Genomic DNA, 17,528 nt, shown 5'->3' on the forward strand with positions numbered 1-17,528 from the left:
GGGGTGGGGGGTTCAGGGTAGCTTTCAGAGGTGGGGAGGTTCATGGTAGTTTTCAGAGGTTGAGGGGTTCGTTGTAGTTTTCAGGGGGTTTTGGGTATTTTTAAGGGGTTGTTTGTAGGGCTCAGTGAGGGGGGTAGTTTTTAAGGATTAGGGGAGGGCCTGGACGTTTTTACGGATATGGGGGAGGTTGGGTAAATTATTTGGGCTAAGGGGAGGGCAGGACTATATTTAGGACAGGGTTTTAGGCATTAGGGCTAGGGGAGGACACAGTGTGGGGTTTGCGAGGGGGTAGGGATATTTGCACTTCAGGGCAGGGGGTTGTGACCTTAGGGCGGTGGGGAGAGGAGTGGTAACCTTAGCCATGCATACCTCTTTACCATGCATGCCTTTACCACGAACATTTGTGTTAAGGGCATGAGTGGTAAAACAATGCGTGGTTAAGATGCGGTCATTATACAGACAGCATTGTTTAGGTATGAAGGGTTGAGAAACTCATTGTTCCGTCATACAACCTAATGTGGGAGTGGCTTAGGAGCGGAAGATAGGCCTACATGATGGCAGCTGAAATTTTTCCATCTTGAAACAGGGGCTGCTGGGTAATTTGACAGTAATACAAAAAGGAAGTACTGCAAAAGAAGGTAGGGAAAGGGAACTGCGTGAAAAGAGTTAGCATTAGTTAGTGCACAAATTATATCGGACACCTCTACCACCTCGCACTGAACTTTGCAAAAACTCTAAAAAAGTTGGGAACTAGTTATTTTTCAAACCTTTGGAGGACCGGGATACATAGCATAACATGTGTACTTGAAATGCGCACGTTTCACACAGAACGGTATCTTGGCGTTGAATGACAGATGTTTATTGTTTACTGTGTGGGGCACACAGTTGACATTTTCGATTAGCACTCACAGACAAAGTGCTTGGATGGAGTAGCACACCAGTAAATTGGATTATAATATTTTGAAAACATTGTTCAACCCTACTGCACTGAAGAATCCAAACCTAGATGTTTATTGTTTCCCAATTTAATGGTACTCATTTTATTGACCTCAGAAGGATGAAAGGCTTAATGGACCCCCCAGGATTTGAACCTGTGACCATGAGGTCGAACTCAAGCCCCTACAGTGGACACATCAGTCCACTAAGACACCAGTCCCAGGTATAAGGTACTGAAGTGTGCCCAGGCATGCTGCACCCAAAGTAGGCAGAAGTTACCACACTGAAAACTCGTTCAGAGGAACCTCCCAATAAAGGTATGCATCCATGGGGAGCGCTGCCTAGCTACAACTTCTAGCCTTGCCCTGCTGGAGAATTCTAAATTTAAAAAAAGTGACTAAGTCCAAAAGTAAAACTTTGTATCGGAGAAAAGTGTTGAATCTATCCGACCTGTGGAGCGAGCTCGCTGGATGGGACATGGAATGCTCCGAGCTTTTGGTGTCAAAAGCAAACTTGGTTGGGGGAGCTAAACGATGATCTATCCAACTTTGATGGGCCCTTGCTGGTCGTAGCCTTGGACCGTGGCCCACTAGAAGATTTTGACTTCAGTTAAAAAGACTATGTCAGAAGGTAAAACCTTTGGATGATACAACCAACTTAGTGTATCCGACCTCCACTCCATTGCGATTGGCCTGAAATTACATCTAGGTCCCAGTCATATGCGAACAGTGACTTTTGATTGGTGCTTTAATTTTTTCTTGCTGCTTTTTACACTAACATTTTAAAACTTTACCTATTTTGAAGATTTTGGTATGTTTTTGCTAAATATTTTTTCTCTAGTTTTCTAAATTGATTTGGGAATTTTACTGTGTTGTGTTCTGTATTTTAAATGTTCTGCTACTGCTTGAACTTAGCAGGCAAGCTGCTGAGAAGTGCATGCTATGTGAGCCATAGCTACCCCAGCGATCGAACAGAGATTCTCTCTGAACTGTGTTGTCTCACCTCACTGTTCTCAACTGCACTCCGATCATCATAGACTCAGCCAAATCGCTCGGAGTCACAGTGGACAAGCACCTGAGTATGAAGACTCATACCAGCAATGTTTGTAAGGGAGCGAACCACTTGATGGGGACACTCAGACATATAAAACCCTTCCTGCCACAAAATGATTTCAAGCAGGTGGTACAAGAGCTTGTCTTACCAAGGTTAGACTATGGCAGAGCATCTCTCTGTGGCCTTCCCAAATACGCCTCGGCTCCACTTTTGGCCTCTCTGAACTCCGCAGCAAGACTGACTACCGGCTCCAAGCGAAATGAGCACATATCCCCAGTCCTTAAATCTCTCCACTGGCTACCCTTCGAAGCTTGAGTCCAGCTAAAGATTGCAATCCTGGTGCACAAAGCCCTTCACTACAATACTCCTACATATCTGGCGCAAAAACTTGAACTATCTTGTGGGGAGAGGGCATCAAAAAGCGCATCTACTCTCCTCCTGAAACCGATCATCCTTAGCAAAAAGAGTACTTGTCACCGAGCCTTCTCTGGTGCTGCCCCAAAAATATGGAACTCTCTTCCTCCGGATGTATGCAGACTCTCCTGGACGACGGCTTTCAAACTAGAAGCCAAAAGATTCCTAATGAGCAAATTCTTACCATAAGGGGTGGAGGCACTCATAATGCGTTTGTTCTTGGTTTGTATCTCCATGGTACTCCTAACAGTCACAGATCGTCTCTTCTGCATAATATTCTGCTCTATACGTGTACCACTGTTTACTGTTTATTGTATTTCCACAATTGCTGCGTATATTTCATTTTTGTCCTCTCTTCCAACGTATTGAAGCGCTGTGATATACTTTGGGATCTTGCTCGCGCTATATAAAACTTTATAAATAAATAAATAGAGTGAGCTTATTATGTTGGCCATGATACCTGCCCCAAACTGCTAACCACATTTCAACACAGTTGTACTTGGGGTTGGTTTTAAGCTCAAGTAAGGATGGGACTCTTTGTCCTAGACAGGGACCTTATCTTTAGTTTTTTAAGTAAAATATTTTCTTGGAAGACCTGCCTTAATGTCTAGAAGTTGTTTTTTTAAATCCAGTCATATTTGCTTATTTGATGCATGCCTGAATTTTCTTTTTTACTAGCCATAGCAATTGCTATTCAATGGTATTGACTCCTCGTGGTAATTACTTATCACTAATTAACTAGTTAACCTGCCCATGCAAAACAAAAGAGTAGGAGATAATAATGAGAATAGAAGGTGACCATTTACCTTAGGAAACACACCTTGAATGGGCAATACAAATAGCACTGAATACTTTTAACCTAAAGTGTCTAAAATGGAATGAATCAAAAAGCATTTATTATCCGACAGACAAAACAAATATCTTAGATTCTTGGTAAACGACAAATAAAACCAACCACTGAGAAAAGTAACCATTATACCTTCAGAAACGGTAAGGTTACATTGAACATCGAACCAAAAAATACCTAGTATTATCTAACTCAAGAGGTGAAAAAGTTGAGGAGTTGAAAGCTGAAAATTAATGGTATTTCAGAACTCTAATATCTCAAAAACAGGATGTTAAACAGAGACACCTGAAAAATATAGCATTAGATGATCTACAAATACAAAGAGAGAGAGAGAGAGAGAGAGAGAGAGAGAGAGAGAGAGAGAGAGAGAGAGAGAGAGAGAGATCACTCTTGTTTAAAAGAACTCTCACTCACCAACCTAGTGGTGACATACTTCATCATTGGGTCCCCACCAGAGAGGGCGAGTGCCTCTCTGGTGTGCTACAACGCCTGGTTACAGCGGAGCAGGTTTTTTGTGTGGTGTGAGCGCAATTGTGAAAAAATTGTGTTTTAAAAGATGCCTCGGTTTATTCCCCAAAAATGTTAATGTTGGAAAAACTGGCGCCAGTAAAGAAAAAGCGAGTTGGATGTATTCTATCTGACTAAATTGACCAGACACATCCAATTTATAATAGTGTGCAAAGATTGGTCAACATGTTTCTGTTTCAGGGTGCTATTGGCGAAGCTTTCATCAGGACCGATTTAACACGACGGTATGCGAATGCTAAGGCGCACCCTAACCTGTGGGGGATGTGTCAAACAAACTCACAGTTTATCCGATCAAGCCTTCAGGATTTCCGAAAGCAGTTCGAATGTGAAGTAACAGAAGACCTCACAAAATGGGTCCCGGTGGCAGGGGGCGGTTGACATCTAGTCAAACATTCTCAAAAGGTATGCTCCAGGCTGTCACCTGCAAGTTGCCTTCCATTGACCCGAATTCGGCCCGATATCTGGCCCTGAGGTCCAAAAATACCCGATCCTCACCCACCCACCCCATGCTGTCCCTAACCCTTAATATACATCACCCCAATCCCCTTATACCCCTGCACTGTCCCTAAAAGTACCCTAACCCCTCCCACTGCCTTTAGACCTAAAACCCTAACGCCTATTTTAAAAAGCTAACCCGACCTTCATGCCCGAGCACTAAAAAATGACCCAGCCCTCCCCTAAGCACTACCCAGAATACCCATTCCAATTCCCCTACCCTGAGGCCTAAAAACCTGTCCTCCGACCCCATCCAACCCCGCGCTGTCCCTAAAACTACCCCATCACCTTTCACTAACCTTAAGCCTTATATCCTAACCCTCAGTTAGAAAAAAATACCCCAACCCTCCCTCAGCCCTGAAAACTACCCCGACCCTCCCACAACCCTGAAAACTTCCTCGACCCTCCCCCAGTCCTGGAAATGACCCTGATCCCTGGCCCTCCCTCCCCAGTCCTGAAAAAGACCCCTGACCCCTCTCCTCAGTCCTGAAAACGACCCCCAACCTTGAAAACGACCCGAACACCCCTGCCCTGAAAACAACCCCCCAAACCCATACGAACTACCCCCACCAGACCCGGCCCCAGCGCAGCCCCACTTAGCTCTCCATGTCCTCTCTTCCTGACATCTTCCTGCTTCCGCCGAGCTGAAGGCGGCACCTAGACCGTGCACTGCCTTAACCACACATATGCTTGGCTAAGGCATATGCATGGCTAAGCAAACGTGTGATACGGCTTGCTTAGTCGAAACACACGTGGCTCTGTCTGTGTTCCCATCCTTGAGTGTTACTTGACTTCTGGCATGAGGGAAATGGTGCATTTGTAGGTCATCACAAAACTTGAGAATTTTTTACCACTAGTCTTAAATAAGGTGGGAAGACTATCACAAGGGCAAGTTTAAATTTGGTGGAAAGTGGGGTGAAGCTTGTTGACCAAAGGCTTCTGGAAGGCTGATAGAGGTAGAATATTTCAAATGTATCCCCCGTTGGCCTAATGGTGTGGTTTGTGGACTAGACGGGAGGGGGGGTCTGCCTGGGTGGATCACTGTGCAGTTAGGTTTTGAAGAGTGGGTGCTATGCTTAAACTGTCATCGGTGTAATTTTTATTTTTTGTTTTGAGAAAAGCAGGAGTTTGTTTTCTTTAAACTAAAACAAAATGGCCGAAATTTCAGGGAGTGTTCTCCCTGCCTCTGGGGGCATTCTGTTTTTTACCTGGCCATGTCCATCATGCCTCGCTTGGAGGATGGGCTGCCAGGTCAGAGGTTTATCAGGCACAAACAACTACCATAGAACTGGGACTTAGGGCTGATTTAGAGTTTGGAGGACAGGGTACTCTGTTTCAATTGTGTGAGAGTACCCATTCTGCAAAACTCTAATTCGGCCTGCTGTATTTTGAGTCGGAAGGACCTCTAGGGTTAAGTCAACAGAGTGAAATTTACTCTGTCGCCTAAACCTTTCGCAACAGCACAAGGGAGTATGGGTCATCGGAGGTGAGCTATCTGACCATCCTCTCTATTTAGAGTGGATAATCAGATTGCTTTTTTTTCCCACAACTGTATGTCACCGCCAATGATATCTCTGTGGTTTACAATTTAAAAAAAGGAGGGGGGTGGGGGGGAGTACCCCTAAAACCTGGGAGAAAACACCCATGGTGTTTGGGGCCCTGTTTTATTTATTTTTCCCAACAAATTCTCGCTCTGGGAGTTTGTTTTCAGAAGAAAAAAAACTTTAACAAGTTTTACGTAAGCATCCATAATCAATGGTGGATACACCACCAAACTGTTATATGCCTTTGTAGGAACTGCCATGGCATCAGGTCATAGAAACCCACAGAATTCACTGCAGGGACGGCGGTAAACTCTAAGTTCGGTGGGTGGATTAAAGGTGGGATAGCAGACATGAAGTCCTGCTTCACCTCGATGACCTCTACTCTGTCCGCCTACCTCTAAATTAGGCATTTAATATGGCTGCCCCTACACACAAGGGAGTGGGAAACCAGAGCTCTATTGCGACTAACTTAGAAATCCCTTCCAATGGGAAAGTAGAGATATACTTTTAACATTGTTGCTTGGTCCACTTCAAGGACAGAAGCTGCTTGGAGCTGAGGAGGATATAAAAAGAAGAATGTCTTGTATTTATGTAGAACACAAAGTTGCCTGACTGTATTAAGAGAGTTGTTTACAACTCAGATTTGATAAATGACTCCAGAGGTCTGGGTGTATTATGGGTAAAAGATACTGGTGGTAACGAAACAAAAGGGTCTGAGGTACATCTGTGGTTGTATGAGGACATAAATTATACATATAAAAAAATTAATTGTGCCTCCATTACTTATCTCCTACACCATAAACTAGGAGAGCTAAGCTTCCTGCCACAGGGCTCACAATGACATTTTAGACCCCTCTTCTCCGAAGAACCTGCATGCACTAACAACTAGCTAAGAACTACAAGAAGCTATGGATGGCATTTCTGAATTTATAATAGCTCATGGTATTTAGCCTGGGTCAGAGGAACTTAACTTGAGAAGACAGAGTGCTGTGGGGCCTGAGAAGAGCCTGGGACCAAAGAGAGGTACTGCTTTTTGACAAGCTCAGGCCAAGCCATGGCCATCAAACTAAAAAAACACTTTGAACTACAGAGATGACAACTTTGAACCAACTTTGTTTTTTGCTTCCCACTAACCGACACAACAGTTGCAAATAAGCTGTCTAAGACTGTACTTTAAGACCTTTGAGTGATTTATGTCTGTTTTAAACCGGAATTATTTCTCTGGTTATTTTTGGTATTATTAGCCATATATTTTTTTAAATTGTACCCATTTTCCTTAGCATGTGGCTTAACTTCTTTTCTTAAAGAAACCAGTTAACTCTGTAGGGTAGATTGGTTAGACCTTATGGGAAATCAGTTACAGCTCACAACAAGATTGTGACCTCTTTCCCATTGCGTAACTATACTATTTTCTCCAAAGCTCAAGTTGCACATTGTCTTTCATGGACCTCCTCTGCCCCTTCCATCAATTCCTATTACCTGCTACAGTCACATCCTCTCTTCTTGACACACACACTTATGTCCCTCTTTTAGCCACATATGAGATGACATGCATTAACATTACCTGCTCTTTGTTTGTCGTGGAGGCAATTCCTAAAAAAACAAATAAAAATACAGTCATTTCCATGTGAATAAAAGTTATGCATCAATATCTGACACAAGTATAAAACTTGAAAATTCCATACAAACTGCTCCCATGATAGCTCCTGCTGCCCCTTCAGTAATAGCAAAGTGCCCTGGGGGTACAAACAACTGGGGTGCATGGCTGTTGCTCCCCTAGGGAACTTTCTATAATGCAGTCCCTGGTGTCATGGCAGCCTCCCCCACACTGTTCGGGACGCTCCTCTCAGCTGCTGCCCAAATATTCCACAACCTAGTATTCAGCCACTCTACATTGCCTCCTCTGGCACATTAGGTATGGGTCTTGTGCCCTCTGCCTCCAGTGACAGAGCAGAATGCAGGTGCCACGCTGTTAGACTTAACCAGGCTAGAGAGCTGGAGAGGAGAGTAACCCCTTGGCTGCCATGGGTTTGCTCCACTGTCGCCTTCAGTATTTGGGACCTGGTGGAAGTGGTGGATGTGGGTCTGCTCTTCCACCACCTTTTTCAGTCTTCCACTGAGTCCACTCTCCCATGTGATATCACCACAGAGAAAAATAGTTATGCTTTTCATGTCATTACGGTGACATCCACTCACTGATTAACCAGATTCAAATTCTGGTATTCAGGGTAGCGGCTTCCTTTGGACAGTATGTACAACAATATGGTATTTTACCGGAGACAACAATTTTGCAAGAAAAAAACCTTATACAAAAGAAAACAATAGACTGCCCTGAAAGCTTTTTTTATATGGTTTCCTGACATAACCAACATTTTTATTACTTTAGAGTTTGCGAATTAACCAATACTAAGCTCTCTGCTTTCTACAAGAAAGATCATTGTTAGTGGAAAACAGTGTTGGAGAACAATGAGAAAACAAAATTTCATATGGTGTAACCTTCCAAATTTGCAGAACCTATCATTCATATTTTAGTTCCTGATGACTTTGGTGGTAATCAGTTTTAATTGTGATCCACAATTTTCAGATTTCGTGCATCCTTTTAGGGTGGCACAACACTAAGTGCAATCTTTCTATCCAAAACCCAAAATGCAGAATAAATATTGCATAATTGATAATAATCTATTTTGACACTCATTGGCCTCATGCTTAAATGGTCACAGGGCATTTCAGTGTGATATTTAATGTGTTATGCTGTATGCCGCACTTCTTTGGGAGGAAATGTGCAATAGTTTGTATTTATTGCACCTAATACATTTCTACCACTGCAGAATGAGACTTTATTAGGCTCAATAAATACCACACCTTCCTCTGGGGCTCACGTAATGAGGGCTAACACATGTGTAGCTACAAATTCCCTAATATTCTTCCAGCAAGTCATCACTAAAATCTAGACTATTACTCTTTTTGTTACCTCTCTTAACAACAGTTCACCAGTAACATTGTGTACTTTAATTTAGCACCCAAAAGATGCACGTCACATTCATATTCGAGACTGGATCTCTGGTTAATGGCAAACTGTGGAACACAACAGGTTACTTTCTTTTAACATGCTTTACAGTTACTGCGTAAAGGTGATCTCTTAACCGTGGCATGATTAGGTGTGAATCACACCGCCACAAGTTAGGATAGAACAACAATATCTCAATTGGATTCACTTGAGCAACAGATATATCGGCATGTCCAAGACATTACAAAATATCTGGACATAAAGGAAGAGAGACTCAGAATTTTCAGTTTTTGAAAGTGCATATAGCATCATATATTAAAGGACAACAGCACTTGAGGCATATAATGCGGTGGCAACCCAAAGGGCCTTTGTGCACTACGTGATAGTGAGACAAACGGTGACGGCGCGAGTGACATATGGGTGAAAACAGCGATAGGCGCAGAAAGACAAAAATGAAAACACTATATACAAAATTGTTGGTTCCTCCTTGGTGAATGAGCAATTGCTGTTAGTTTGGGAACCGAAGAAGGTAATGCGCATTGAGTTGCGCTGTAATGCGGGTCGACGGCGTTTCGATCCTCTTGATTTAGGATCTTCATCAGGACCGGGTTGCCAATTAACAGGAGTGCTGTAAGGAAATGAAGGGGAAGATAAGGGATCTGAAGGGGAGCATGGTAGGCGGTGCGTCAGCGATGGAAGGAAGGAAAGGGCAGGTGGGCCGGGGCGGGGCCGGAAAAAAGGGGGCGGGGCTTGGGGGGGGAGAAAGGGTTGGTGGACGGGGGGGCCGGGGAACGGTGGGTCAGAACAATTACAGATAAGGGTGGGCATAGGGGCAGCAGGGTAGGGGGGAAGGATGGGGTAAAGAAGGGGTAGGACAGGAGGGGTAAGGTGGGTGGGCGGTGGAAGGAGGAAGAGAGGAAGGCAGGAAAGAGTGAAGGAAGGAGGAGAAGGGTGGTGGGGGGGTTATTTGGGGGGGAATGACAAGGGGGAAATTACTCACAGGGTAGGTGCTGGACCAGAAATGGATCCCAGTTATGGTGAGGGAAGTAGATTGTGTCGTCATGTAGTAAGGAGTATCTAGTTGCAGGATCCAAAGGAATGTGACTGAATTGGAGGAGGAAGGGGAGATTATAAGAACTAAAAATGTACAGGGAACGGACTAATGCAGAGTAATGGAAAGCAGTGGAATAAGTCACTTACAGGAGGATACAGGCGCAAAAACGGAGCCCCGTTTAAGGCCACGGATTCAACAATGGTCGTGGGGATATGTAAAAGTGGGTCCAGTAAAAAGGTCCGGAGATGGGTGTCCTACAATAACAATGACGGCAGGGAGGAGATTAGTGGTGGGTTTGGAGGGAGGATGGATCGCTGGGAAAGGAAGAGCAGTGGGACACTTATGTGTGAGGGTCGGAATTGGTGCGAGGATTGTGCCCCGTCACGGACGAGGCGTGGCAGAGGCCGGAAAAGATCTGGAGAAGTCGGTCCGGTGGCTTGTCGAAGTGATTATGTGCGCTCGGCTGGTCCTGCACGAGAAAAGGAAGACAGGGCGGAGATCAGTGCTTGGCCGGGGGCAGGGTGGGGTCGCTGCCAGAGGAAGGGGCGCTAGGGGGCAATTACGTGGGAAGACACGGGAACGGAGCCCCGTTCCGGTCGGTTCGGTGATTAAAATGGCAGGGTAGGGGGATCCACTGTCTTCTCCCGGTGGGGACACCTAGAGATAGGGAGAGAAGAAGGGCGGGTCACGGGCTGGCCTGAGGGGGATGAAGGGGATCGGATGTGCCTGGGAGGGCTCCAGGGGGGTAGGCGGGCTTACCGTGAAGAAGGTCGACTGAGAGACGTCAAAGTCCGGCGGTCGGAGGGCGACCAGGGATCTGCTGGGAAGATCTGGATCTGCGGGAAGCGCTGCAGTGAGAGGGAAATACGAGATACTGAATGTGATAGTTCCAGGTGGGGCGGGGCCAGATGACAGGGGAACGGCGTCATGGAGGGGGCGGGGTCACGGCGGGCCATTTAGGCCGGTTGAAAGAGAAGGAATGGAATCTGTCTAAAGGTGGCTGTGATCATACTGAGACGCACATAGTGCATGAAAAATGCACAGTGATTGGTATCAATTCCACCTGGAGGCATAAATTGTCGTGCATACGAGCATTTGTATACAAGGGATTTCCGTACAATTTAAGGACAAAGAGTACAAATGTTAAAGCACAAAATGAATAATAATTTTAGATGAATAAAAGCAATTGAGGAAAAACAGTTTCCATGGTACAGAAGAGCCTAACTGGGCTAGAAATGTGGGTCATTTTGCAGTGTGTCACATGTGTTGGACACTTATCGGAAAAGTATTCAATACAGTTAACAGGATAGTGATCAGGCACATACAGGTAGCCAATTCCACCAGGAGACATAAATTGTCGTGCATACGAGCATTTGTAAACAAGGGATTTTCATACAAATGCGCGCAAAGGTTACAAATGTTAAGGCACGAAATGAAGAACAATTCAGATGAATAAATACACTTGAGGGAAAGCGGTTTACATGGTACATAAGAGCCTAACTAGGCTAGAAATGGGGGTCATTGTGCAGTGTGTCACATGTGTTGGACACTAATCGGAACAGTATTAATTACAGGTAACAGGATAGTGATCGGGCACAACAAATAGTAGGGGACCCGTGCCTAAAAGGGGTAGGGGTGGAGGGCCAAAGTCAGAACATATATACCCGCAGGGTGAGATAATGGACAGTTTCAAAAGGCCTGAAGGCAATGTCTATTGTTAACTTGGCGGTTAATAAGGCAGTCAGTGGTAAAAAAGGCACAAGAAGAGATTGTTATGTTTGTGCCAGTCAAAGGGGGAATATTTGAGAGACAAGGTAGAGAGCAGTGAAGGTCCATAGTGTTTTAGTTATATGGTACTATTCCACTTGTCGAGTGTATTCAATCCTTGGTTCACAGAATTGCACATAGTTATCCACTTGCACTCTCTATGGTTCAAGAGGCTTTGGAGATTCCCACCTCTTAATGGTAGAGTTGGCTGCTCAATCACTTGCCAGGACATTTCGAGTTATGTATGGTTTTTTTCAACATAGTGTGCGACAAGAGGTGCAGTCAAGGTTTTGCAATGGATTCGACTCTTATGTTGTATAATCTTTTGTTTGATCATTTGAGTCGTCTGGCCAATGTAAACCAGATCACACGGGCACCGGATGACGTAGATCACGTTTTGTGACCTGCAGTTGTTGAAGGATTTCAGAGGGTAAGTTTTGGTGTTGTGTCGGAATTCTTTTGTGTTGTGATCTGGGGATTTGTATACAAGGGATTTCCGTACAATTTAAGGACAAACAGTACAAATGTTAAAGCACAAAATGAAGAACAATTTTAGATGAATAAAAACAACGCAGTTTCCCCGTCATCTGGCCCTACAAGTTAGGATAGGGCACTTTTGTTTAAGGGGTGGGAGGGGTGCAAATAAAAATTATGTTGATAACATTTCACACTATGTATGAATTGCTCTGCAAACCAGAACCTAAGTACCCTCCACCCTATCCGATCTATTGCACCAGCCCATGAAAAATAATACTTTTTACAGGATTTAAAAAAAAAACATACTGCATACTTTAATAAACTGCCAAACTTTTAAATACAACTTTACAAATTGTACTCACAACTAAGTGCTTCAATCAGTAAATTAATTATTTCTGGAAATTGTCATCATGTTTTGGAACGCGTAGTAACCTGTTTTCCTCTGGGAGTATACCCCTTTAAACAATTGTTTCACAGTTGCTTTTTATTTGTGACAGCGATCTTCTCAAGGCAGCAATTAGATACTACTTTGCTTTGTCAGACAGAGCTGTGCAAAGAAATTGTACTGCAGTCTATACTACAGAACAATTGTTTTACTGGGCCTCAAATGTATTGTGAACTGATATCTAAATATACACACACGCACACACATCCACACCCGTGGCGGAATGGCTGAGAACGTGTGTTTGGTAAGACCCTGGTCCCCAGCGGGCTCACGCCTGAATTCTTTCAAACAAATCAGTCCGAACTCCTCAACCCGCATTCTGTGGTATCTACAGCAACTCAGGAAATGGAGCCGCTCCCTCTGGCCCACTGTTCCACAGAAATTGTGGCCATAATAAAACCCGTAAACCTACCTGACTGCTCCTCATCTCACACTATATGACTTCTAAACGTTAAAGTTAAAACCTTGGCCAAGGTGCTAGCCAATCGACCGGAATATTTGCTACTTGGTTTACTCAGACCAGTCGGCCTTCATGCCTTACTGCGCTAACAGACACAATATCCGTTATGGTCATAATGCACTAGTCTTGACCAGTGGCGGCTCATGCACAATGGCAGAGGAGAGTCGCCTCACTCCCTGGTTGAGAGCCAGCAAATATCAAATAACATTTTGACCTTACATTGTTTTATTTTACATTTGCTGGCTCTAAGCCAGTGGTGTTGGGAGAGGTAGGGCCTAGGTATAGGAGGGAGTAGGAGGAGTGCTAGTGCACTCCACTCCAAGTGCATAAATGTGTTTTGGCTGGCCGTCTCAGGCCGACCAAAACACACATGCACACTTAGGTTTTCTCCATCCCAGCTGCATTGAGCAGCCTGGCTGGAGAAACCCCACAGCCTCCCTAGTCTGAGCCAGGCATCTTTCCTGCCTGCTCAGACCAATGCTCACACTGCTCTTTTTTAGAAAAAAATGTATAAGCCCCCCCGTGCGACCTCTCCCACCTGCTCCACCGCCCTTTATTCATGGCGGCAGCCGCGGGTCTTGGCTGGGACGCATGCTCTTCTCCTGGCTGATTTTCATAAGCCTTTGCTTCCATACACAGGGATTATTTGTTCTATCTTCCGACTAAGCTCAATTTTGGCCCTAGACTTATCAGCAAAGTCTGGCTTTTATAGAACGACCTAACAGCACTAGTGTGAGCGGGGTCTATCTAGCTGATTCTTTCCTGGTATGCTCACTATTTACCATCGGGATCGAGTTGGCTTAAAATAGATGTGTTTGTCAGGGGCCTGAAAGGGGCGCCAGACATCTTTAATAGGATATAGTTATATTAAGATGACATCCTAATATTTCTGCATGATCCAGAAGAATCTGTGCCTTGGGTCCTTAAGATACTTCAAATTTTTGGTAGAATCTTGGGGCCCAATATTAACAAATCCAAGTCTTCGGTGTGTCCCATCCGCTCTAGAATGAGCCACTAGTTTACAGATTTTAGTGGATGGCTTAAATACCGGCCCATTTATATTACAGGTTACCCACAGAGGACATTGGACTGAAAAAATCAGCCCCAGTTATAACAGCTGACCTGGGAGTTTGTGATCCACACCGCCACCTGTCTATTCTGAGCCACTCTTCCTTCATTAAGATGGTCATCCTGCCACACCTGTTATACCTCCTGCAAAATTAATACTTCCCCTCGCCAATTTCCTTTGTCATGAAAATAGTCTTGCTCCTGCGGGACTTCCAGTGGAACCACCAATCTCAAAGAATTGCGCAATCTAATAGCTACAAGTTGATGTAGGCCGGTTGCATTGCTGCACCAGACACTGGCTCTTACTATTCAGCTTCCTACATGATGGTCATCATAGAATGACAGTTCTGTGCCACAGGAGACCCTGCCTTTGCATTGGTGAACTTAGCAATGAAAGAAACGTCCCTACATCAGCTTTATGGAAACCCTTCCGTTACGTTCCTCTACCTGGCTGCAATGGTGGTAGTCTAGGTTTGGTAAAACACTTACAAAGTCCTGAGGTGGAAGGGATGCTTGACTAAAGAAATCCCCCTGTGGTGCTACTTTGTATGTCAAAGTTAAAATCAATAAAATTATGCATTAAGAAAAAATCTAAGGTGATATCATTGGGTTGTTTTAACCTAAAGATCACATCTGTGTGGAATAACAAGCAATACCTTAGTGGGTTGAGAATACCTCTAGGGTAAAGTTCAAATGGATACCTTTGCTTGATTCTCTAAGGCAAAAATGAGCTAAACTCAATTACTTCATCTGTAGCTTTTATACCAGCTAGGTCAAGGTTGTGCATTTTCTTCAACATAGAATTATACTCGGATTTGGTCTCTAGCATCTATGAATATAAATGCTCTCAAGCAATGTATCTGGACTCTCATCTTCCCTAAAACTACACCCCCTATAATCTATGGTCCTTGCAGCTCTTGTGATCTGATTTCAAAATTAATCATACATGCATTTACTCTTCTATCCTCCAGGAAGGCAATTTTTGTGCCCTGTACTGCTTTCTTTGTGGCTTCTGTGGTGTCTTGTGAGTTAGAGTTGACAGGACCCTTTTGAGAACGGACTGACTCCGTAGAACAGTGACATTAGTGCCTGGATGTGAGTGATAGAATTCATGCAGTAGAATGTTCAGTTTAAGGGTGCACGCTGAGGAATAAAGACGCATAATATCAAGCTCAATCTGTAGTGTGATCCATTATATGTACCCGGACTGGGGAGGATGCTACAACTGACAACAAGTAGGGTTTCCGTAAACCCCACGACCTGAAGAAGCGAGAGTGCTCTCCAGGACAGTTTGCCATGATCCAGCAAATTGCTCATGCGTGCCACATGTGCCTCAGTCGAAGTGAAAATCAAAGGTTGGTGTATGTGGAGTAAAAACGCCACTCCAACCACTGAAAGGCCTTTGAAAAAAACTGAAAACCTCACCAAAGGTTTCTTTGTCAGTGGCTAGAAATTTGCAGATAAAGGTGAGACAAGAGATACTGCGCCACAGTCAAACACAGACCCGTCATTCATGCAGTACGACAACCCCCAAAGCCGGCGATAGCCAGGTCAGTGAAGGACTGAAGGCAGTGATAGCTGAGTGCAAAGAAGCACTATAAGTGAAAACATTTCTAACCTCAAGGAAAGCTAAAGGAAGTAGAAACCAGGCACAGAAAGTGCAATAAGCAGCGATAGCCAGGTGCATGAGAATGCTGTGAGTAAAAGCAGATAAATACAGAGAATTCAATTAGGCTTACCAGAGCTGGAGTAAAGAAAGCCATCCTACCTCAGCACCAGGCGCTGCAACCCACATAGAAGCCCAGGGATTGGTAATACATAGCTGCTGATCCCTGAAGGGGACACCACAGAAGGTGCAGAGTGCGTTCCGCATGACTCTAAAGTTGTTAAGAAGTTGAAAGGCTCCAATGGCAGAGAGAAAGGAAGCCATACAAGTTCAAATTGGCCAAAATGACCCTGAAGCCAGCATGCCACAAGGACTTACAGTTGAATAGTGCAGGTCCAAGTGAACAGCAGATACTCTCGCCAGTAAGGGATATAACAGGTTATGAAACCACTGCATTTTTAAAAACACCTATTACCTTTGATACCATCAAAAAGCTAAATATTGGCAACAGATGGACTGGCTGGTTTGAAACTTTTGTTGATTTCATTGATGCATTGCAAGACGTAAATGACAAATTGAGCATGCGATTTCTGAAGAATGTAGCTGGTGAAGGATTAAAAGTGATAAATAAAATACCACATGGTGGTGAAGTGACATATAGTCTAATCAAAGAGGTATTAAACACCAAGCTACATCCAATGCAAAATGTTGACTGTGAACGGTACATTTTCAGTCAGGAAAGGTAGAAACCTGCTGAAATGATAGATGTCTTTATAGAAGGACTTGAATTGCTTATAACACATTGCAAATTTAGGGATGAAGAGGCAATGCGTCTCAGATGGTTGTCTCTCCGATTACTTCAGACGACAAATACTTAAAGAGTCACTCAACCTGGAGCGACTACACATGTCTGTTAGAACGGAAGAGATGACAGGCTCCTCCCTCACAATGACCAAGCAAGTCAACGCCGTCTCGTCATCCTGTTTCAACACCCTGCGCATGCTCCGAAAGATCTTCCGGTGGATCCCCACCGAAACCAGGAAGACGGTCACCCAGGCCCTCGTCACCAGCCGTCTGGACTACGGGAACACCCTCTACGCTGGAACCACAGCCAAACTCCAGAAAAGACTCCTGCGCATACAGAACGCTTCGCCACGACTCATCCTGGACATCCCCCGCCACAGCCACATCTCTGCCCATCTGAAAGACCTCCACTGGCTCCCCGTCTACAAGAGGATCATGTTCAGACTCCTCACCCACACACACAAGGCTCTCCACGACATGGGTCTCAAATACCTCAACAGCCGCCTCACATTCTACACACCCACCCCCTCGCCTCTGTCCCACGAACTCGTAAAGCCACCGCCGGGGGAAGATCCTTCTCCTACCTGGCGGGCAAGACATGGAACTCCCTCCCAACCTACCTACGGCTGACCCAGGACCACCTCTCCTTCAGGAAACAACTCAAGACCTGGCTGTTCGAGCAGTAGCGACTCCCCCCCCCCCCTCCCAGCGCCTTGAGACCCTAGCAGGTGAGTAGCGCGCTTTACAAATTTGTATGATTGATTGATTGATAGACAAGCAACCCAAAACAAATCAGCACTGAGTGTGAAAAGCAAGTCAAAACACATGGTAGAAGGCCATAAAGTACTGTCTCCAAAGAAAAAGAAGTTGTGTTTTTGATGTGGATTTTCCTTTCCACATGAAGGTGATAGAGCAAGACTTCACATGTACAGAAACTTGCTTGTATTCAACCCCCTCACAATACAATATAACATATTAATCAACATGTTTTGTCCATTAATATTTGCATTACACAACATATTT

General features: G+C 44.6%; 1 protein-coding gene across 2 annotated transcripts in view; it reads right to left on the reverse strand.

Moving 5' to 3' along the window:
* The window catches only part of LOC147683316 (ubiquitin carboxyl-terminal hydrolase 50-like), a 429,720-nt gene that overhangs the window by 85,455 nt on the left and 326,737 nt on the right, over positions 1–17,528 (reverse strand). For both annotated transcript variants that reach the window (XM_086943767.1, XM_086943768.1), the window contains exon 10: positions 7,382–7,410. In XM_086943767.1, coding sequence (XP_086799893.1) covers positions 7,382–7,410 — 29 coding nt within the window. The remainder of the gene's footprint in view (positions 1–7,381; positions 7,411–17,528) is intronic.

This window comes from Lissotriton vulgaris, chromosome 11, assembly GCF_964263255.1.
Source record: "Lissotriton vulgaris chromosome 11, aLisVul1.2, whole genome shotgun sequence".
NCBI lineage: Eukaryota > Metazoa > Chordata > Amphibia > Caudata > Salamandridae > Lissotriton > Lissotriton vulgaris.